The sequence below is a fragment of the Solanum stenotomum genome, unplaced genomic scaffold, assembly GCF_019186545.1.
Source record: "Solanum stenotomum isolate F172 unplaced genomic scaffold, ASM1918654v1 scaffold19178, whole genome shotgun sequence".
NCBI lineage: Eukaryota > Viridiplantae > Streptophyta > Magnoliopsida > Solanales > Solanaceae > Solanum > Solanum stenotomum.
Genome location: NW_026025411.1, coordinates 1 through 21815, shown reverse-complemented (window position 1 = coordinate 21815; position 21815 = coordinate 1). Strand labels below are relative to the sequence as shown.

The 21815-nt window shown below is 32.7% G+C and overlaps 3 protein-coding genes across 5 annotated transcripts; all 3 read right to left on the bottom strand.

Annotated features, from left to right (window-relative positions):
- Positions 1-2581: 2581 nt before the first annotated feature.
- Positions 2582-5943, bottom strand: LOC125850797 (probable WRKY transcription factor 21). 3 transcript variants are annotated; one of them, XM_049530636.1, is made up of 4 exons: positions 5603-5868; positions 4055-4850; positions 3838-3963; positions 2582-3027 (listed from the first exon to the last, which is right to left on the bottom strand). In XM_049530636.1, the coding sequence occupies exons 2-4, from the start codon at positions 4831-4833 to the stop codon at positions 2883-2885; spliced, it is 1050 nt and encodes a 349-aa protein (XP_049386593.1). In that variant the 5' UTR covers positions 4834-4850; positions 5603-5868; the 3' UTR covers positions 2582-2882. The 3 variants fall into 3 exon arrangements, with proteins under 3 accessions (XP_049386593.1, XP_049386592.1, XP_049386591.1); XM_049530635.1 differs by having other exon boundaries at positions 5534-5867; XM_049530634.1 differs by having other exon boundaries at positions 4055-5943.
- A 2751-nt stretch (positions 5944-8694) lies between these two features.
- Positions 8695-16099, bottom strand: LOC125850798 (E3 ubiquitin protein ligase DRIP2-like). The gene is made up of 7 exons (XM_049530638.1): positions 15739-16099; positions 14103-14202; positions 13181-13505; positions 11724-12142; positions 11565-11615; positions 10562-10634; positions 8695-9413 (listed from the first exon to the last, which is right to left on the bottom strand). Exons 1-7 carry the CDS (start codon positions 15845-15847, stop codon positions 9234-9236), a joined length of 1257 nt encoding a protein of 418 aa, XP_049386595.1. The 5' UTR covers positions 15848-16099; the 3' UTR covers positions 8695-9233.
- A 2733-nt stretch (positions 16100-18832) lies between these two features.
- LOC125850796 (auxin-responsive protein IAA16-like) lies at positions 18833-21621 on the bottom strand (the record flags this gene model as incomplete). Its single annotated transcript, XM_049530633.1, has 3 exons — positions 18833-19029; positions 19211-19272; positions 21485-21621. Coding segments are annotated over 3 exons (240 nt in total), but the record flags the coding sequence as incomplete, so codon positions are not given.
- Between the last annotated feature and the right edge of the window lie 194 nt (positions 21622-21815).

Genomic DNA, 21815 nt, shown 5'->3' with positions numbered 1-21815 from the left:
AATATTATATCACAATTAATACAATATCCAACCATCAAACATTAAATTCAGTGTCATACACATATTAATCAAATTTCACACACGTTTCATCCATTAATTGTACAATTTGGATACACACTGATATTTTAAAATAGTGAATCCAAATGGTATGAAGTCTGTATATTACTAGTATCTTGAAATTATAATAGCCAAACAGTAATTCATATGTAGATGGTATCTGATTGGAAGAAAACATATGATATTATATATCATCAAATACTTAAATACAAAAAAGTTGTTCAAAAGTAAAAAATAAATTTAAAAAATGTAATTCTAAAAAAGTAGAAGGTGCAATCAACTATTTCAAATTTCTTGTACGTGGTCTTGGTGAAGGATAATTGGTGGTATTCGGAACATGTTCTTTTGCTATGCAAGGTCCACCAAATTTGCTAGCAATCGTACTAGTAACTTCACTCTCACTGATCGCGCCATTCTCACTCTTTGTATATATACAGTTAATAGACAATCACACTACTGTTAAAACACAATTCATACCATTTGTATACCACTATTATATCACAAATCATACAATATCCAACAATCAACTGTTTAATAAGAATCATACACATATTAATCAGATTTCATACACGTTTCATCCAAACAACTATTTCGAAAATAATATAAGAATAATGTGATATTTTTAGGAAAAAATCAGTAGTTTTAATAATGTGAAAATAAATTGAATATAATATTTACCCTAACAATTTTTTTTGTCTTTTTTAGGTGTGCTTCTGATTCCTTCTTTTTTTTGGATCTTCTTGTAGATGGTTTTGACGACTGAGCAACTTCAACATTCATTATTTTTTTTTTTTTTTTATTCAGTAACAAAATCAGAATCAGAATCAGAAGAGGAAGGGGTTTCAAGAATCAAAAGGGGTTTTAACATTTTTTCCCCTTCCTCTTCTTCCCCTTTCGATTTATCGGACTCACCCTTTTATTTGAGTCATTTTTTTCTGTTTTTGATCTTTCAATAGAGATGAATCACCCCTAGCCGGAGTTTCAACAATGTTTGGCAGCGGTGTTTGAGTCAAAATGTTGAAAGATGGAGCATGAACTTCATCCGTAGAAGTTCCTTCGACTAATCGAGGGATCTTTCGAGGAGTTACAACCGTTTTCTTCAACATGGTTTTGTTGAAAAAACTAAATTGAATGGAGGATTGTAAAGTTGGTGTAGTTTGGTGGTGAGAAAGATGTGATAGATGAAGGTAAAATTGGGCTAGTGTGTTAATGGCGTGTAGAATTGGATGAGCGTGGGGGGAGGGGGGAGGGATTGACGTATGGGCGGTTTGGAGGGGGTGGGATTAACGTATGGGAGGTGGTAACGGTAAAGAAGGAAACTTGTTGTAGGTGAATCCCTATATCTATGTAACTGATAATTTCAAATTTAAAAAAGGAACAGAAATCAATTTAATTACATATTATTAATTAATAATAAAAAACCATAAATAGATTAATCATTTATTAAATAAATGGAAATTGATTTTTAAATAAAATTAACTTTAAATGATATGTCATAACTCGTAAATAAACTGTTATAAGTAAGAATTTTTTAAAAGTATGTTTAAAACCCGTAAAATTGACTCTTAAATGTGTATAGAGCGTGATTTTTCCGAGAAAAAATTATTTTGGGCACTAAATTAACATATTCTTTTTTCTAGATGCTATGCTTACCATATTCCACTACAAGATGCTCTACCTTACTATCAACTATTAGCAAGAACAAAATCAAATGTTATCGAGTACAGCAACTACTTTTCTAAGTACATTCGATGGAACAAGAGGAAGAACTACTACACAAGCATAAAAGATTGGGATCGTAGGTCATTTTCACTACTCTTCTAGTTGGATTAAACTAACTCATAGCTCTAAAAGATAGAGAAAAAAAAGTTGTTTTTACATTGACGATGTAAATAATTTTAATATTAAGAATATGCTTAATATACTATAGCATGTTGTCTTGATTAGAGAATAAACCTTTATAATGGACTGTTACTTGTAGTTATTTTATAGATGACTTGATTAGAGAATAAACCTTTTTATATTATCACGTTACAACTTTTTGGTATAATAATTTGGTATCTGATACCCACTGGCCAAACTTATTTAATCTTACTCAGCATACGGACCATTGAAAAGCGAACAAAGGAATGTGTTCCCTATCAAGAATTTTTTCATTTCAATATTACAATATGCTTAAGAAAGACCATAATTCCCTTGCTCATTTGAATCTTTTATCAGAACAAATCCTAATTTCCATCTTCTTACCATCTTTAAACATGTTCTCGGGTTGTGGGGGGCTACCATAATCAGTTTCTACAACAACTTCAAGTTAGTTATAAGGGGCTTAATTATAATAATAGCTATGTCTATGGTCAAATATTTATTAACATTTAGTAGATTTATTCATATATACAGAGATTGAGAATTGTTGTCAAATTCACATGAACTTGTAATTAGGCATGTAGATGATTGTCGTCAGCTCGTGTCGTAAGCTGTTGGGTTAGGTCCCAATCTGCCCCGGAGGAGGGAGGAGGGACACAGATAAAAGGAATATAAATTTACTTTGCATTGTAACATATCAAAATCTACAACCTGAAAGCATGCATATCACAAAACTAAGTTACCACAATGGATAAATTACAAAAAAAGGATTCATACTTGATCATGAAATATTCTTACAATCAGGAAAATCTCGAATCCTATCGCATAGTTCTTCAACCCGGAATTGATGTTTTCTCCACCAAAATACCATATGTACAGTAACAACGGAAGCCAATCGATAACAGAGTACAGAAAAAGCTGTCGAGGATTGTGATCAGCTTTGTTAAAGTTTCCGATAGTTTTCAGGTATTAGCCAATTGTGATGGCAACCTGGGATGATTATGTTCACCTTCGTATGTCACGATAAGCATTGAAGCATCTTCCAGGCATCTCTCGACATGTTTCCGGGCAGGGCAGCCTCTCATGCTGCTACATTTATAGTATCCCCTGCATACGTCAAGGAAGGCGTTAAGTCTACGCAAAAATGCATTAAACTTGTACAGAATCAAAGCAAGGATTGGTTGTTGTGATCAATAAAAGCGACTTGATAGAGCAACTATCACACCACAGATCCCAGAAGTAAAAGCAAAAACTCAATATAACAGCATATCAATATGTGCATACTATTTGAGTATCAGTTGATTGAATGAAAAGAATCAACAAGTCAAGTATAACCATTGTTCTTTTTCGATTGACCAAAAAAAAAAAGATCGTTTAGTTAATCATTATATTAATCGAGCTACTCACTTCACCACCCAAATATGAAGTATGTCTAAATGCCAAATGAGAAGGACGGGAGTCGTGTGAAAGAGATAAGCTTTCATGTTAGACTGGAGCTCCTTATAACGTATCTTCCTAAGGATTGAGGTAGCTTTTGCAAACACCAGCAATACAGACGGATGCGGAATCGCGATTTGAAGTTAATGGATTCCTAAAACAATCTCAAAGATAAGATATGATAATGACAAGGTTCACAGTCAAATATTTATAAATATTTCAGTGGATTTCTCAATAGGTATACAAGGTCTAGACAAAAGTTAATTGGTTCACAAGAACATGTACTTCATACTCTGCATCCGCCATCAACCACATACATTAAACATGACAATTAATCCTGGGGAATACACTTTTTCACTCTCCAACTCTTTGATCAAGATGCACATGGCAATAATGAGATTAAAATTGATAATCATAAAGTTCCGATTCGCAAAACGTGGTAATTGAGATGCAGCTTACGGAAGAAGGTGTGAATAGTACCTAGGATGCGGAGAACCTTTGATCGGCTTTTGTCCATACTTTCTCCAAGAATACTCATCGGAAGGAATATCAGCTAGCTTGTTACTTACCGCAGGTATTTTGATTGATCTCTTTACTCTGTGTTTCCTATATGAAGACAATTCCAAAGTTATTAATCACCTATAAGACATTATATGATAAAAAAGAATCAAATGTAAAAGCAAGATAAAATACAAACCTCTTCTTTGAACAGTGACATCTTCCACTGCTTCCACATTTCCCGCTTCCCTCATCTCCCCTTCCGGAGCATTTTCTCTTGTGTTGGAACGAGCTCTGATCCGCAGAGTGTGAAGCCCCAATTAAATGAAAGCTATTACCATTAGCAACACTACCGTCCACACTCAATGAGGATATAAATGACCTAGTCGAAGACATGGTCGGAGTACATGTCGAGCTATCAAAATTAAGACTAACACCACTATTGCTCCGCCTGTACATCATCTCCGCGGGGTGTTTCAATTGCTGCTGCTGCTGAAGTAGAAACCGCCGTTGTTGTTGCTGCTGCTGTTGTTGCTGTTGAAGATAGTTATAGCTCGGGAAAGGCGTTTGTTGGCCAAAATTAAGGGGATTTCTACTATTTGAACTTAATTCCAGAGAAGGGCTTCCTAAAGTTAGATTACATTTCACATTAGCACCCATCTCTAGGACTCGGTTTTCAGGAGAGTCGATAGGAAGTAACCTAAGAGCTTTCGCATGATCATCGATTTTGCAATTCGGGTTTTCAACAAGGATGTTATGAGGTAAAGGGGTCTTAAATTTGTTGGATTTCCTCACTCTTGCATGACCTAAAGTTGAATTCAAAAGAGTGACAACTTTCTTGAACTTGTATACAGCTTCTCCAGTTTCTCTAACTAAATTCGTATACAAAATCTGATCATGTGTCCTAGATGATAAAAGACTAATCACTCTATGACAATTCTCAACTGCAGCCTTGTTAACTTCTTCTATTTCCTCCATTTCACCTCTCTCAACCCCTAAAAAACACAAAAATTCCGCAAACTCAAACAAGTACTACTATTGCTACGACTCAGGCTCAAACAAGTTGGGATCAGCTATACGAACACTAAATGCGTCATTTAAGCTCAACTCAAACCACACAAAAGGAAGAAAAACAAAACACTACCCCTCAAAAAAACCGCCAACAAGAATTTGGTTCTTTTGCGAATCTATAAATTCATTTCAGCCAATTGAACATTCTTGAACTGTTTCTTTTCAAGAACCAAAAAGATTCTTACATAGATAGAAATAACCAAAAAAAGGGCAGAAAGAGTTGCCCCCAAAACACAAGAACAACTACACATCCTCTCAAAAACAAAAATAAAACTCAAGATACACAACTTCAATCAACCTGAAAATTATGGAAAAAAAGAAAAACAATGAAAACAGAAGCAATAAACACCCATCTACAGTTTTAAAAAAAAAAAACACAAACAAAAGGGGTTCTTGGAATGAAATTTCAAGAAACCAAACTCAACAAAGAAACCATGCTCAAACAACCAGCTTTTACATCAAGAATGAAAATTAACAGAAAATAAAACACACCCAAATGGAAAAATCAACATAAAAACAGCAGCAAATGCATTGAGCAAGACAAAAAAGCAATAAAGATTGGATCTTTACACTTCTAAGAATGAAATTAACAGAAAATAAAACATACCCAAGATGGGAAAATCAGCTATAATAACACCAGCAAGATAAAAAAAAGCAATAAAGATTGGATCTTTACACTTATATGATGTGTTGTCAAACCCTAGATTCTTTCAATCTTCATAAGGGGTTGGGGGTTGAGGTGGGGGTGCGTAGTTGATGAGGGAAAAAAAAAGGTTTTGGGGTGTGTGAAAGAGAAGACTTTTTAGCTCAGCTAAAGAAAAATCAAAAAATTACAAAGTCCAAAAGTATGCAAAGCTGCAATCTTTAATATTTATTCCAGTATTATGATTGTTTATTTTTAGAAAACAAATGGAATAAGATTAGAGAGAGAGAATCACACACAACAGTAGACTCATTAGTCAAGTATAGTACTAGCATTTGAGTACTTCAAGATTGAGGGAGAGGGAATCTCTCATTGTTTTTTTTTTTTTGGACCATTTGATATTCTTATTGGATCATGACTTTATGAGTGTATTAAGGAGAACGGTAGCGAATTTAGAATTTTCATTCAAGAATTTAAAAAATAAAAGTGTAAACGTGTAAATAAATCAATAAAATACAATTCCAAGGAAGTAGTAGTATATGATTTATAGGTACAAAAAGTTAGTTCGACGCAAGGGTTAATTTTAAAAGGAGATCTACCATTATCTACAGTTTGCTTCTTGTTCATGAGGTCGGTCACAATTAATATATCTACATAAATACAGAAAATTACCTCATATATACAGTGTAATTTTTTTGCTGAGAAGATTGAACCCTTTAACCCACGTGGGTCCGCCCCTAAATGAGAAAATAACAAAAAAATGATCTTTTATATTTGTGGATAAGTTCAAAATAGTTTATGTAAGTATTTTCTCAGTTTTAATTTATTTGTCATATTTTGTTTTGATATAAAGTTTAAGAAAGCATAAAAATATTTGAATCTTGTGATTTTAAATACATTAAAATATGATTGTTATCTTCTTGATGTTTATAATTAAAATTTAAAAAAAGTTCCATTATTTTCGTCAAGTATAAATTATTAAATATTTGATGAACCCTAAAAGTGTCAAACTTTTGATATACTTAAAAGGATTAAAATGCATTTAGTATATATCTAATTGATTGATTTGAATATATTCTCAAATATACTTTTGTCATTTAGTGGTGTATTAATTGTCAATTATTGTAATAATAAGACCTGAGAAAAACAAAGGACCAAACTAAAACTGATGTCTCTGTCATAGACTCACAGATTTCAAAGTGGGTCCCAAAATAATTATTCCTTCTGTTTTCTTTAATTATATTATTTTTATTCCTTAGTTTCTTTGTTGGTCTTATTTTTTATAACAATAATATATTCGATGTAATCAACAAGGATTGTGATAGAGTGATAAGTATGCCTCTGTCCTTAACTAAGAGGTTTTGGATTTGAACCCTCTTGGATACGAAGTAGTTTACAAATAGATAATAGTATGCATAAGATTTTATCACTAACTTAAAAGATAGAGAAGTTATTGCTCGTAGACCGTTGATTCAAAAAAAAAAAAATTAATTATATTTTTTTCTTAACTTCAATTTAGTACTTTATTTATTTTAAAACTCGATTAAATTTAAATTTACAAAACTCTATTTCAAAGGTGTACTTTTAAATCTTAGAGGCTCAAATTTGAAACCTTAATTAAGAGTGAAAAGATTCTGAACTAATCTCATACTATTCCTAATATGCATTGATCCTTGATATAATATATTGATATTATGCATATACATTATTTATTTTCGTTAAATTCATTTTTAAAATATTTGATATTTTAAGAAAACAAGAAATATATTTATTTTTTAAATTGTACCATAGTATTATTTATTAATTAAATGAGATAATTAACCAAACAAAAAATAATAATTGAGACAAATACTCTTTTTTTATTAAATAAATTACTTTTTTTAAAGAAATACATAAGCATCTTAAACTATAATACCAAATATTCAATATAATCTTATGAGTGTTATCTAACAAGGATAATGCATATTTAGACCTTGCTTTTATCCTCTGAAGATAAAGAGATTTATCTTTCTTTTCATTTTCAGATTCGAGATCATAGTATTATTTAGAAAGTTTTTACCTTCTTTTTCCTTGTAATTATAATATGAAATTTTTCGACGTAAATTTAATTTTAATTTAATTGCATAGCACTAATCTCGGATATTGTTTCCTTTTGATTCGATTTGAGAGTATAATAAAGCCAGAATTTACAGTAATAGTATAAAAAATGCTTTATTTCGTCTTGTCATTATTGTTGGAATAATTGAGAGCAAAAAAAAGGTCACGTAATAAAAAAGAACACAACTTTTTCTTTTTGTGGCTTAAAGAGCATAGGGAAAAAAAAAAGTACCCAGGGATCTGGCATATAAAGTTACAAACAATCATAACACAAATTTTGAATTAATGTATAATCGAAGTCTCTGATTCGAGTTTTGAATATATAAAAGAGTTTTATTATTGAGGCTTTTTGTTTAAATAGGTTTTACAAGCATGAATTTGAATGATCTGAGACTTAAATATTAATATCAAATACGAATGAAAACAATAAAAGAAAAAGACGAATTGCTATATAAGTTCAATAACTTCTTGAATAATGTTATGTTGTTACATTTGACTTCTTACTAATTTCGCCTTTTTTGACAAACTGTTTTGAGATGATTTACTTTGTGTCAAGGCCCGAGGGTCTATAAAAAACAATCATTATATTTCTACAAGGTAAAGGTAAGGTCAGTGTACACTTCACCTTCCCCAAATCTCATTTATAAGATCCTCTATGGCGGCGTTACAAATCAGTTCAAGCATATTCCATGCAAATTGTCATGTAGAATATATGCATCTATTTGTTCAACTTTTGACAAATTTAAGTCCACTTGTGTACGCCTAAGTTAGAAGGCATAGATATGTTGGCTAAAGTCAAGTTACATGACACGTTTATGCATTTGTAGTTTTATTCGACCAAGTCCAGGGAGGACTAGCAATAGTTTGGGTGCAACCATGCAAATTAAATAAATGGAGGGCACCACATAGGACGAAATTGTCATGTAAGATGTCACATAGAACGTGTATGTCTATTTGTTCAACTTTATATAAGTTTAAGTATCTACTTGTGCACACTCAAAGTTAGAGGCCAAAAACATGAAATGAGGTCAAGTTAAAGAGCAATCATGCCCAAACGGAGCCAAGTTCAAAGTGAGCAATTCACGTATCACTTGAGTAGTAGTAGTACAAAACCTTAAGAAAAGACTATCTACTCACTGAAAAAAGAAGGATCTGTTGAAGAGTTTATGAAGGGTGCAGTTGAACACAACAAAAACTGCCCTAAAGTTTGTGTTTGTTACTAAAAACAGACATGAATATGAAAGCATAATCCTATTTCACAATCTACAATAGTACAGTGCAGTGTTTCAAACTTACAACAGATTAGAGAAACACCATTTCAACTTGAAAGCATCGTATCTCGCGAGTGCCATAAGTTAGCTAAGCTCTTCTCCTTTATGGTCTCGTTGCTAATTTGCTTCTGATTTGTAACAATAGCAGCGCCAGCTGCTGTAAAATAACCTGCACGTCTAATCGCTCACCACATTTCCTAATACGAGACTTGCTAACTAAGCAGTTCCGGGCTGCTACTTCAACTTATGCACTGGGGTTGTACAGATTATCAAGTATGTGGGGGCAAAAGAACAGTTCAAGAAGACATAAGGCTTGGAACCTTGCGAGCATAAGCCAACACCATCACGAAATCGTTAGCTGATGAACCAACTATTGCTGGAACTCTTTCGGATGTGGTAGATTGAAGCCACATATCAACTAAACTATTCAGTTGTAGAGTGGGGACTATCAACTGTCCCATATATCTAATCTCAACCTACAAGAGAACAAAAACAGTTAGCACAACATAAATATCATCAAATTTAGTATGTTTTCGACACTGAGATTTACGACAAGAGAAAACACACTCTCTCTCTCTCTTATTTCTAGGTACAAGGACAGTAGTCTCTTTACTTTTAAGCAAGACAACAAGTGATATCAGCCACACTTATCACCCACAAGCTATGTTATTCAGACTCTTCAAATCCTCCAAAAAGAGTGCCTTCTTGGTTGAAGAACCTAAGCACTCTTCAACAATGTCAACAGGTGCATGTTGGATCCTCCAAAAGTAGTACATTTGTAAGGAAATGGATCTTGGGTCTAATTCAACCCCAAGAGCTATCATAGGGTGAGGATTGTCCAAGACCATCTAAGCCGACCAATTACCCATCCCATATCTGATGTGGGACTCTTAATAGCCTTTTTGGATGACCCGACACGGGTGCGACAGTACTTTTGAAAAGTCCGAGCAACCTAGTCCATAGGTACCTTCTGGACAAGTCTGATTGATAACGTAGATATGGATGAGACAGAGCATAGGTAATGCATAAAAAGAGAGTGGTTCATGGAGATGCTAAAAATACGAAAAGCTGGAAATCGCCTACTCGTCTTGGCATTCACTTAAGTCAAAATGACAGTAACTTAGAGCCAAGCTCCTGTTTACAACTTTGTCCTCATCAATTCCTAAAAAGAGAACACTTTAAAAGGAAAAGAAAAAAACGAAGATTACAGGAAAACTAAGTATTTAGCTTCCAAATTCCCACTTCACAACAAGCAATACCTATTGGCCATTTCCCCATCCTTATATTATGTGAAGTTATAACTGTTCATTTAAAACAAAGTTCTGTCACCAATGCACAAAAATGTCGCGCTTGTTCATTCTGAAGTTGGGGGGGGGGCGCAATACTGATACAGTTTCTGGCCCCCTTTTCATTACCCCTTAAATTTTCATGCTCGACCAGTTTTCTTGAAAACCAAGTTCTAAAACTGACAGGACCAACATTACACCCAACAGAACAATGAATTACAGGAAATCATGCCCTTACATAATATTTTGTAACCTTGAAACCAGAATAGGTAGGATTGTAAACAAATGTGATAACATTTATTGATTGCTAAACTGACAAAATACAAAAAGATAATTACCTCATCTTCGCTAGAAAGATTCAACTTCTTCATCAAGTACTTTTGGATGAACAAAACTGGAATATTGCCATCCCTGCAGTAGAATGTAAAATATATGAATACAATTATACAATCATGAGCTATACCTTTCAGTGAAAAGCAAAAAAGGTGCATCGATGCTTCGTCAAATTCTCAAGCTAAAGGCAACTTAAATCAAATGCTAAATTTGTCCTCACAGACCACTTTATGCAATCAGGTTGTTTTTTTAGTTTAGAATTAATCTAAATGTACTCAGACTTAAAGCATAACCAACTATGAAGGTCAGCTCAAGTGATCTTGAAAAGAAACAAAGTAGTCACCATAATCTGTCACTTCTATTCTTCCTTTTTATTTGTATCCATAGACATCCTATACCCAAACACAAACTATCACACAATCGCGGAAATGGAGAGGAAGAAATCATAATTATCATTATCTGTCAATTCTAGTTTTCCTTTTTACTTGTATTAGGAGAAATTGGATATGACATCCACATACCTATGCAAACAGAAACTATCACCAAATTGTGAAATTGGAGAAGAAGAAATTCAGCATCCCTCTTCCAACTTCTCACTCCAAGAAGGGCATAGAATATTAATCCCTCCGTCCCAATTTATGTGACATTCTTCCCTTTTTAGATAGTTCTAAAAAGAATGGCACATTTCTATATTAGTAACAATTGAATTTAAAACTTCCCATTTTATTCTTTAATTAGATGATTTATTGCCACCGAAATACCTATAGTTTGTTTAAGACCACAAATTTCAAAGGATCTCATTCTTAAACACCGTGCCTAGTCAAACACCATCACATAAATTGGGACAGAGGGAGTACCACGTTTCAAGTGTCAAACTTCATGAAGCAATAGACATTCTTTGTGCAAACTAAATGACTTATCAGAGCATGATACAGAACCTAGACAGAACAGCAGGATAAATTAATTGTTTCACTACGAAATCAAATGATATCACAAAAAAAAACATACTTTATCCTCAAGTAACCTGCAGAAATCTGGGGCAAAGGTGCACTTCCGTCCCTGAAACAGTTAATTGCAGAGTTAGTGATAAAAACAATTAATAGTTCAATCTTTACTCTATATACATAATAAACAGAAAAGTTATGTAAAATAAAAGCAGATTCTTACTGGTCTTCAGAGGCAACTAATGAGAACCAAATTGGATTAGTCCTCCTTTCACATTTGACACTGATTGAATCCAGCACAGCTTGTGGTGATATACTAAATTCTCCAAAAGTTGATGCCTTTTTTCGGCGAATTCTTCGCAACTTTTTAGTTTTTTCTGATTCTGCAGGAACAGGGACACAGCTGTATTTGTCACCTTGGACCTTCAATTTCTGTCCATGTTCTTTGTCATGGCAATGCAAACTTTCTGTTTTACAAACAGAACCCTGTGAAGTAAACCTTGAACATTTGTTCTTGTTTGCTACTTCCACCAAACAATCCAAAGGTTTCCACAAATCAACTTTGCCTTCTTGTTGTTCAGTGCCATTGTCAGTTCCTTTGTCCGATGTGGGATGGCTAGAAGGCTCGGCATTGGAATAATTCTGGAAAAATCACATGAGTACAACCGATATAGTAATATTCACAGTTAAATTGGGATACCATTGACCAAAGAAAAACTTACCAGGAAAAATAGATAGAACATTTCAGATGCCAAAAGTTGAGAATTAATAATATTTCACAATGTTCTAGATTCACTCTGTGTGAATACGTTGACAGTATAGAGTGTACTTCCTAATTCTGAGATGGTTAGGAATCTCAGTATTTAGATATATTTTATTATCTAAAATAGCTTTTTTTTAATTCATGTACTCTGAACTTTAACTTATTAAGTAGAGTTAACTCCGGTATAAGGAGCTCTCCTTTGAAAATTCAACTTTTTGGTTACTGTTCTAAAAGGCCTTCTACTTTTTTTTTTCTAGGTATCAGAGTTTGATTATTAAATTTGTGGCCATTATTCTGGAAAAGCCTTCTTCCCTTCTCTTCTTGGAATTAGAGTTTGGGTAATAATTTCCTCCTTCAAAACTTGAATTTCAGTTATTATTCCATCAACTTATTCCGTTACTTCTTAGCCGTCAATTCAAGCTACACGGATGATGTCCTGGTGATTTGCAACACCATTCCTCAATCCGGTGGTTGAGAACAGATTACTTCTGGTATGTGATGCGAGAAGCACTTCGTTTTGCTGTTTCAGTTATCATAGAGTTTTGAGGAAGAAAGGATTCTAGCACCACTTCTCTTTTTGGTGACTGTGCACTATTTCAATGACAATATTTGGACAACATTATACAGATGGTTGTTCCTTCAACAATAACTTGTCTGTCACACACCAATTGACTTCACAGTTTCAGTTGAAAACTCAAGTTGCTCACTACCTTGAGTTTGAGGTGGGATTTTAAAAGTCAAGAGAACTAATACCGTTATACATTAAAATATTCTCGATGCATTCTATGTATCTAAGTTAATAATATAGCCTATTCTTGCTAATTCTGTCTTCATTGAGAATCACGATATTTAGGTCATTTTCCAAATTTCATGTTCTATAAAATTACATATATAAGGTCCAAAGGACATGACTTTACCTGCCTTTTACTCTGAGAAGACTTTGTGAAAGTGTCTGGTGAGCTAGAGCTATCTGGCTCTTCTCCAGAATCTTCCTCATTCTTGATAGTTTTCTCAGTGGAAAAGGTAGAGCTGCGTAATGCTTTTCTTGCCACTGATTTTGATCTTCTCCCTGTCATTCCAGTATGTGTAGATACTCTGGGAGTGTTGACGCCCAATGATGAAAGTGATCTCTCTTTCCTTCTAACTGGCAATGTAACTGAAGGCACAATTTCAGGCGCCTTCACTTTTCGCCCCTTATAAGGGAATATCTTTGCTCTTACATCTTCTAGCTTATGATCGGGCCTGAAAAATCAAATTTAAAAAGGAACAGGAAACAACAAACATTGTCAGTAAATCTCCTCACATTTATGGAATGATAGAAGAAAAATAATAGGCATATATTAATAGATACAGACAAAGTAGCAAAGTTAGTGCTAGAAAATGAAGAATTATGTTGAACTAGCTTAGTTAAATGGTGAAAGCGATCCATTAATACTTGCTAAAGGCTAGATGTTTAAAGAACCTTTTTTGTTGGTGTAAGCTTGAACATGTAAATAGACTTGATAAATACAAGGATTTTGTTAGCCCCTTGAATTATATCTACTAATCACAGGAACCATGACAAGAGCTAATATTTGCACAGCTGTTCTAGTCATCAACAAACTTTGGATGCAAATTAACGAAATTATCACTTTACTTAATAATAAAAAAAGAAAAAGAACGAAGATACTAAGCTTAGAAGAAATATTTGGCTTGAAGTTCCAGGTGGCGGGACAAAAAGAAGAAGAAAAAATGTAAAACTAGAATATTTTAGACAATTGTAGAATTGAGTACTCAAGCACAGATACACATGTCAAAAATTAAAAGAAAAAGAACAAGGAGTTAAAAGAAAATTATGACCTCAATTTCTCTAATGGCACACAGCCTAAGTCGATATTGCATACTGGACAGCATTCCAAATCTTCATCCGAGAGCTTCTTATAGATGCATTTCCTGCAAACTTGGTGGAGTTCCCAAAGAAAGTTGTCAAAACAATGTGTTCATGTAAAATACCAGTTTTAACATAGCACAAACCAGAATGCAAATTTCTCCCTTTTAATCTGAATGTAACGAACAATCAGCCCATTCATTCAACAAGATGTCTCAAACAATTTATACTGGTTACGGAAATCACAGGATGTAGCTTCTCAGGGGATGATAAAGAAATTAACCTTAGAAATGATTGCAAAATATAACAGAAGCATTTTTTAAGGATCCCCAATTTGCTTATGTGCCTAACGACAGAAATGGATCGAGAAGCATATATTGGCACCTATGTTTGAGACCAATTTGTCACTGAGATCACATTACTGGACTTAATGAAATATAATAGGGATATAGGATACAAATAGATATTTCCATTTACGGAATTGTGTGGAAGCTTCAATTTCTACAATCTACATATTAATAATCAAGGGTTCTCAGTACAAAATATTAATCTCGCAGTGCACGTTGCATTACAAAGAGAATTCCGCATACATCAACCAACTGATTTAAGCTACATACACCGATAGTGCAAAGATTTATTTTTTACACTATAAAACTTTCCTTTCCTTTGGTAACCAACTCACCCATACTATAGTTAATCATTTAGGATTTAACTTATATACCGACTCTACAAAAGATATTTACACAAGTAGTCACCGTTACAAGTCATTTACCATCTTTTGCAGGTTATCAATTTGCTTACCATATATTACCTCCAATTGTCTTTTAAATGACCTGATAATGCAAATATTGCTTACACTATAAAATCTAAACTCAATACCTATTAAATAACCCCTAATATAAACCAAAAAAAAATAAAATTTTACACTAGCTGTATATAAAATGAGATTGATCAAATAGGTGGTAAGTCCCAATTATTTCATAATGGAAAATATATTGACCTTAGTTCTAATTACCCTCGAATCATCAAAAATACAGAGTAGGCACAGAGTTGTAGCTAGTTCGTGTACAACAAAAGAGTAGTGGAATCCTCTAACTTCTTGAGCACATATGAAACACTTAGATGTATAGGAAGTTATATATACACAGTTCTACCAAGCTAATCCATGCAACTGGAGCAAACCCAAATCGAGAAATAACGCCAAATCATTGAAAAATATGACCAACGAATCTAGGCATAATACATACACATGCCCTTTAACTTGGCCTCAACTAGCATCTTTTGTATAATTTAAACAAGTAAACATAGTTCAAGTTATGTACTATGCCCATGTTCTACATGTCATAATACAAATCAGTTCAAGTGTATTTTACCCTAATTTCCTCGTACGCATGTGTCTAGTACAAATTTTGAAGGCATAGTTAACTGAAGCCAAGTTAAAGGACACGTTTATGTATTATCACATGTATCAACAAATAGCTAATCGATGCAAATGGAGCAAACCCAAATCAAAAATAACTCCAATAGTAACAGAAAAAACTCCAAAGAAAAATGGCAGATTAATTAAGCAACTAATATAATTAAACGGAACAGAATTAGTCAACTTACATGTATGAAGACATTCAGAAATAGTAGTAGCATCTCTGAATAGTTTGTGACAAAGAGGGCAACTCATGCATGCCACAATCGACTCTCTCTTCACCAATTGATTCTTCATATTTTCTTCTCAATCAAAAACTGAATTCTACCTTAACGTTGCATGCTACAAAAGCAATTCAACACATTCGGGTCTCTAAAGGTCACCCACATTTCTGAATTCGACCCGAAAACACAAGTAAAGAACCCGGAATTATCCAAAACGGGTCGTATAAATTTGAAATTGAGCAAATGGGTCGGGTTGATTTGGGGAAAGGGAAAGTGGGTCGGCGATGAATTTGGTAGGGTGGGGGTAGAAACGAGGGTAGGGGTGGGATGATCTCTTCTTCTTCTTCTTTTCTCTGTGTGTATAAATCGGCAGTTTTGTGTATTGGGTTTGAGACTCAGAAATACAGAGCCGCAGTCAAAGTAGTAGTTTTTGGTTTGGTTTCCCACTTGTTACGTTTACTTCATAGCCGATATTATCAGGTTTGCGAGTTTCCTATTTAAGCTAATAAAAGCTAGACGACACATATTAGAAAAAATTATTTATTTAAATTAAAAATATTTTAATAGAAATATTTTATCATATATTCAAGAGACAAGTATTAAAAACACCTCTAAACTTGATGCAAATTATTAGTTTCATCTCCGAACTATTAACAACCTTAAAAACACCTCCTTACTTGACTAATTGAAGTTAAATACACCCATGAGCTTGCAACATTAGTGAAATACACCCCTAAATTCTCGTCAAGTTTAGGGGTGTATGCAATACTTTTCTCGATTTTTATTAAGATCTTCATGCTCCTACAAGAGTTTGAGACCACTTGTTATGTCATGTTGCATATCGGGAGTGTATCTAAGTTTAGTTAGTCAAGTAGAGGAGTGTTTTTAAGGCTGTCAATAATTCGAGGATGAAACTAATAATTTGCGTCAAGTTTAAGGGTGTTTTTGATACTTCACTCTATATTCAAATGTTTGCCCCCCTCTTTTTCTCTACCATGAAAACTAGAGGTGTACATGGTCGAGTTTGTTCGGATTTTTCAAATATCAAACTAAACCATTTGTGTCAGATTTTTAAATCTATAAACCAAACCAAACCAATAAAACTCGGGTTTTTTCGGATTTTTCCGGTAAAGTATCCATACAAACATATAATTTACTTGTACTTCAAATATTTCTTTAATCCTACCAAAATACAATTATCTAAGGTGTTTCTTAAGAAAAAAACACAAAATATTATATGAGTAATGATATTAAAATATCCAACAAAAAATAATAATAATGAAATCGCGTAAAATAAATATTGCAAATTAACAAGTCATAATGAAAATGATCATAATTTAAAAGTACGAAATCATGTTAAAATAAGTTTAATAAGTATTAGTTACATGACTAAATATTAAAGGAAATTAAAATTAGATTATGTATTTGAATAAACCAATGTAAAATCATAGAACAAATATTCAATATTATTGTCATTCTTAGTGTTGAATTGATTTTTTTTTTTGCTTTAGTATTATTTTATTTTATTTTTTACCCTCCCCTAGGAGCTCCAACCCCTTTTGTTCCCTTGGTGACTCGAACTCGCAACCTTCAGGTTGGAAGTGAGGGGTGTTTACCATCCGAGCAACTCCCTCTCGTCGCTTTAGTATTAATTTGATTTTGATTTAAGCTTTATTATAATTACCAAGTGGACTATAATCTTTATTGAACCATTTAGAATTCTAAGTTTCAAACTTGAAATAATAATATATTAAAAGATAAAAACTATGAAAAAGTATAAGAAATATAAGAAATATTTAAAAAATATATCAAAGTAAATTTTTTTTGTATAAAATAAAATTTTAAAATTATATATATAACGTCGGGTTGGTTTGGTCTCGAGTTGATTTTTTTTAGTTAAAACCAAACCAACCCAAATATAGTCGGATTTTTTTTTCAATACCAAACCAAGTCAAACCAACCACTAGTCAGATTTTTTTTCTCGATTTGACTCAATTTGCAATTTAGTTCGATTTTCGGTTCGATTTTATACACCCCTAATGAAAACCATATAGCCATCAATGAACATGACCTAATTAAATAAACTTCCTCCTATCTTTTATTGTGATAAATTTGGTCATACCATTAATTGTTATGGGGATAATTCTGCTAATATAAATAAAATAAACCTCTAGATGAATCAAATAAAGCCACTAATTCTGGTGAAGGTGGTGGCAAAACTAACCCTACAAAGGATAATATTTAGGTGAAACTATCAAATTACATGAAATAATTATATTTTATCTCACTAATTATTAATTTCATACAAGATTAATTCAAGTCAAATAGATTTAGATTCATAATTTTTGCTACCAGATTTACTGAAATAGGGAAAGAGACGAGCGAGAACAAGAAGGAGGCAAGTGAGATTTGTCTATATATTTCAGATATATGCGAATCACAGTAGATATACACTAGATACATGTATTTGGTGTGATTTCGCATGTATCTGATGTGATTTCACATGTATGGGATACTAGATACACGAGTAAGATAGGGGGAATAGCGAGCAAGATTTGTCTATGTATCGTAGATATATGCTAATTCACCTGCATACAATGTATCTAGAACAAATTACACTTAATTTAATCTCATATATCTGGACATATCTGGACACATTAAAAACTGATAAAATTTATGATATTGCAAACTAATATATTTAATAATTAACTCGAAAACTAGTAAGATTATCCTAATATTTATGGTTCCTGAATAGTGCAATGTGGTTCATGAAAATCTAATGGCAAAAATAATGAAAAAAACACACACATGAATATTCAAATCATACAATTATTTTGTTCATATAATACATAAAATATATGGTAAGATTGGTAGACACTGCACATGAATATTTTCCCTATATGTTAGGGAATAAATGCCTTCATTATTAACAAAAGAATATAATACAACAACAACAAGGCATTAAGCAACTCATGCTAAATTATTATTATTATTAGACAAAACGATTTATAAGGTCAGTTTTAAACAAGAAATATTATAGCTCTAAATAAATCACATATATAGAAATAAATATGCTACACTCATTATTAATACATACAAGCAACTTCACAATAGTAGCATTAATACATAACACACTATTTAATTCGGACAAACACTAGCTATAATCGATAAAATTTTGATCGATTATATTCAATAAGAAGAAGTCGGCCTGATTTCATCCATTTCTGTTCTTGCATTTCTCCATAGCCCTTGGTGCTAAAGTTAAATTCGAAAAATAATTCAGTGTTATAATCAATATCAATATGCTAAGTAAGCTATTTGGTTAATTAACTAGAATTACAATTTTGCAGCAAATTAATCCAAAGATAAAATAAATAACAATAAAACAGTAATTAATGAGTAATATATATCATATATCATATATCATATATCATACCTAGTCCAATTGCTTCGGTTCCTTTCATGATGCGCAAGCGTTTGCAAGAATCAACAAACATCCTGTTCATTGAAATGAAATAATGTAATGTTATTAATTAAGTATATGTAGTGTTATGTCCATGACGGAGGATGGGTCACGGAAGGATTGATAGATTTTTAGGTTGATAAGCTTTTGAAAAAGGGGTGCAGATGACATGCCTTAGGAGAATTCCACATTGAAATGAGAGAGAAAAATGAAAGGTTTTATAAAGCATAATATAAGTTCACATGGTACACACATACTTATGATTTCGAAAACAGCATAGAACAAAGGACAAATATGTAAAGTCTACTAGGCCGAAGGAGACAATACATGTACTATGTTATACTCCCTCTGTCCACTTTTAATTGTCATGTTGCGCTTTTCGAAAGTCAATTTGACTAATTTTCAAAGTTAAATTAGATTACATTAATTTGATATTTTAAACAAAAAAATTAGATATTAAAAAACTATACAAAAAGTACTACAGACTCCAATTTTTTGCATATCTATGATAAAAAATATATCATAAAATGTTAGTCAAAGTTATTATTGTTTGACTCTAAAAAGAGAAACCATAACAACCAAAAGTGGACGGAGGTAGTATAGGGTGTAGTGACAAAAATATGATATCAAAGTTAGGTTTAATTTCTCTTTTAGTACGGCGGTGGGTTAGACCTACGAGAGGGACAATGAGCCCTTATTAGAGTGAGTGTATGTGATGCTTATGACGGAAGGCGGACTGATGAAGAGGAGTTACATAGAAGTACCATCAAACTTCTAAGCTAGAGAATTCTAAAGAAGAGGTGTACATGACACCTTCACCAAATCTCACATCCAAAGAGAGAAGGAAAGTAAAAAAAAAAAAGCTTTATAAGGCATAGCATAAGTTCACATGGTATAATAATGCACATTTATATGCTCGTTGATGGCATAGTGCACAATGAATAAATTTGTAAGACATGTTGGGGTCAAAGTTACTATCAGTATATTTAACTTAAATTCCGCAGTAATAGATTTATTAAAAAAAACATGTTGAAAGTGAAAAGACAGTTTTGCATACACCATTAGTATAGTTTAACATGTGATAGCAAGTTAATTAAAATCTTTATCATGTCATTATCCATTATTGTCTACCATAAAATTTATTTGTAGTTACCTTATAAACAACTTAATTATAACCAGGGGCGGATCTATTAAGTCCCGTGGGGGTGCCACGCCACCCATGAGTTTCGACGGAAACACTATTTGTATAGGTATATATATACACCATATGTATAAATAATAAACGTGCCACCCAGTGAACAAAAGTGATCTCTGGTGCCAGTGGTAGGTGATCAGATTTTTGTGTCTAAGTTCGCGGGATCGAACCCCACTAACAGCTTTTTGTTTTGATTTTTTTTTCAACTGCAGGCAGCCTTTTTTATTTTTTTTTTAACTGCAGGCATCATTTCTTTACTACAAGGCACATTCTCTTTTGTTTTTTTTGAATTTTTTTTACTTCTTAACTTATTATTATTAAGTATTAATCAATAATTATTTTTTAACTAATTTAATTTAACTTTTTGACTTTTCTTTTATTTGATTAAACGTAAAGAATTTTTTTTTTCTCTTCACCATTGAAACCCTCGTTGTTCCTTTAAACTTTTCAACAACAAAAATCTGTCATTAATCAAAGCTTCAGCCTTCAGTCTTTAGTCCATCACCCAATCCCGCTCACCCATCCGTCCATAAGACGAATAATTCTATTTGAATCTAAAGTTGATTTAATCTGAGTCTTCTGGGCATTAGAGGCGAATCCAAAATTTGAAGATTTTGGTGCATCAATACTATCTTAATTTAGGTAGTTAGCGAAACTTTTACTACAATTAACGGATAATGTAGTATTTGCTTGGTCACTAATGACTCAAATATGAGCTCTAATCTAAACTTAAAATAAAAAAATAATGAAATAGGCTTCTAGTTAGATTTAAATTGTATTCTCGCGAGTGATTCCTCTGGCTTGTACCAACTACACAAGGGCACCCCTACACTTCTTATAGGTGCACTGTTGATTATACGTTTCTCAAGCACATTTTTTCGAAGTTAACGGGTGCACCCCTATCAAATCATGTGGATCCGCCTCTGCTTGGCACCCAGTGACTCGAAATCCTAGATCCGCCTCTGATTATAACTATATTTTACACCATCAATGAGTATGTATAATTTTTTTTTTAAAAAATATAGTATATAGTTGGGGTGTCAAAGTCTTACCCCCATGGGACATCTCCAACAAGCATCCAATCACCATCTTTGTCTTCATAGGTAGGAACATAATCAGAACTATTCAAAAGGTCCATCAGTTTCCTCTCATTCATGAAATCTTTCATTCCTTGGACTATTTCACAGTTTCATTTCAGTCAGTAATATTAAAACATATACACACACAAATTATTATATATCAGAAAATAGAATTTAACTTATAAACGCTATCATACAAAATCTATTTACCTATTTATATGCTTCGATTGGAACTGGAAGTTTCAGAACACGTGGCAGGTATACTACAGTAATCAAACCTCCTTTTATTTTTTTTATTCAATTC

What these genes read in the sequence shown, in the direction of transcription:
- LOC125850797 (XM_049530634.1), bottom strand. Translation starts at nt 4,833, where the DNA reads ATGGAGGAAATAGAAGAAGTTAACAAGGCTGCAGTTGAGAATTGTCAT. An exon ending in TGTCACTGTTCAAAGAAGAG is followed by an intron (nt 3,964 to 4,054) that starts GTTTGTATTTTA and finishes GTCTTCATATAG; the next exon opens with GAAACACAGAGTAAAGAGAT. An exon ending in AAAGGTTCTCCGCATCCTAG is followed by an intron (nt 3,028 to 3,837) that starts GTACTATTCACA and finishes TGACGTATGCAG; the next exon opens with GGGATACTATAAATGTAGCA.
- LOC125850798 (XM_049530638.1), bottom strand. Translation starts at nt 15,847, where the DNA reads ATGAAGAATCAATTGGTGAAGAGAGAGTCGATTGTGGCATGCATGAGT. An exon ending in TTCTGAATGTCTTCATACAT is followed by an intron (nt 14,203 to 15,738) that starts GTAAGTTGACTA and finishes AACTCCACCAAG; the next exon opens with TTTGCAGGAAATGCATCTAT. An exon ending in GCAGGTTACTTGAGGATAAA is followed by an intron (nt 10,635 to 11,564) that starts GTATGTTTTTTT and finishes ATTCTACTGCAG; the next exon opens with GGATGGCAATATTCCAGTTT.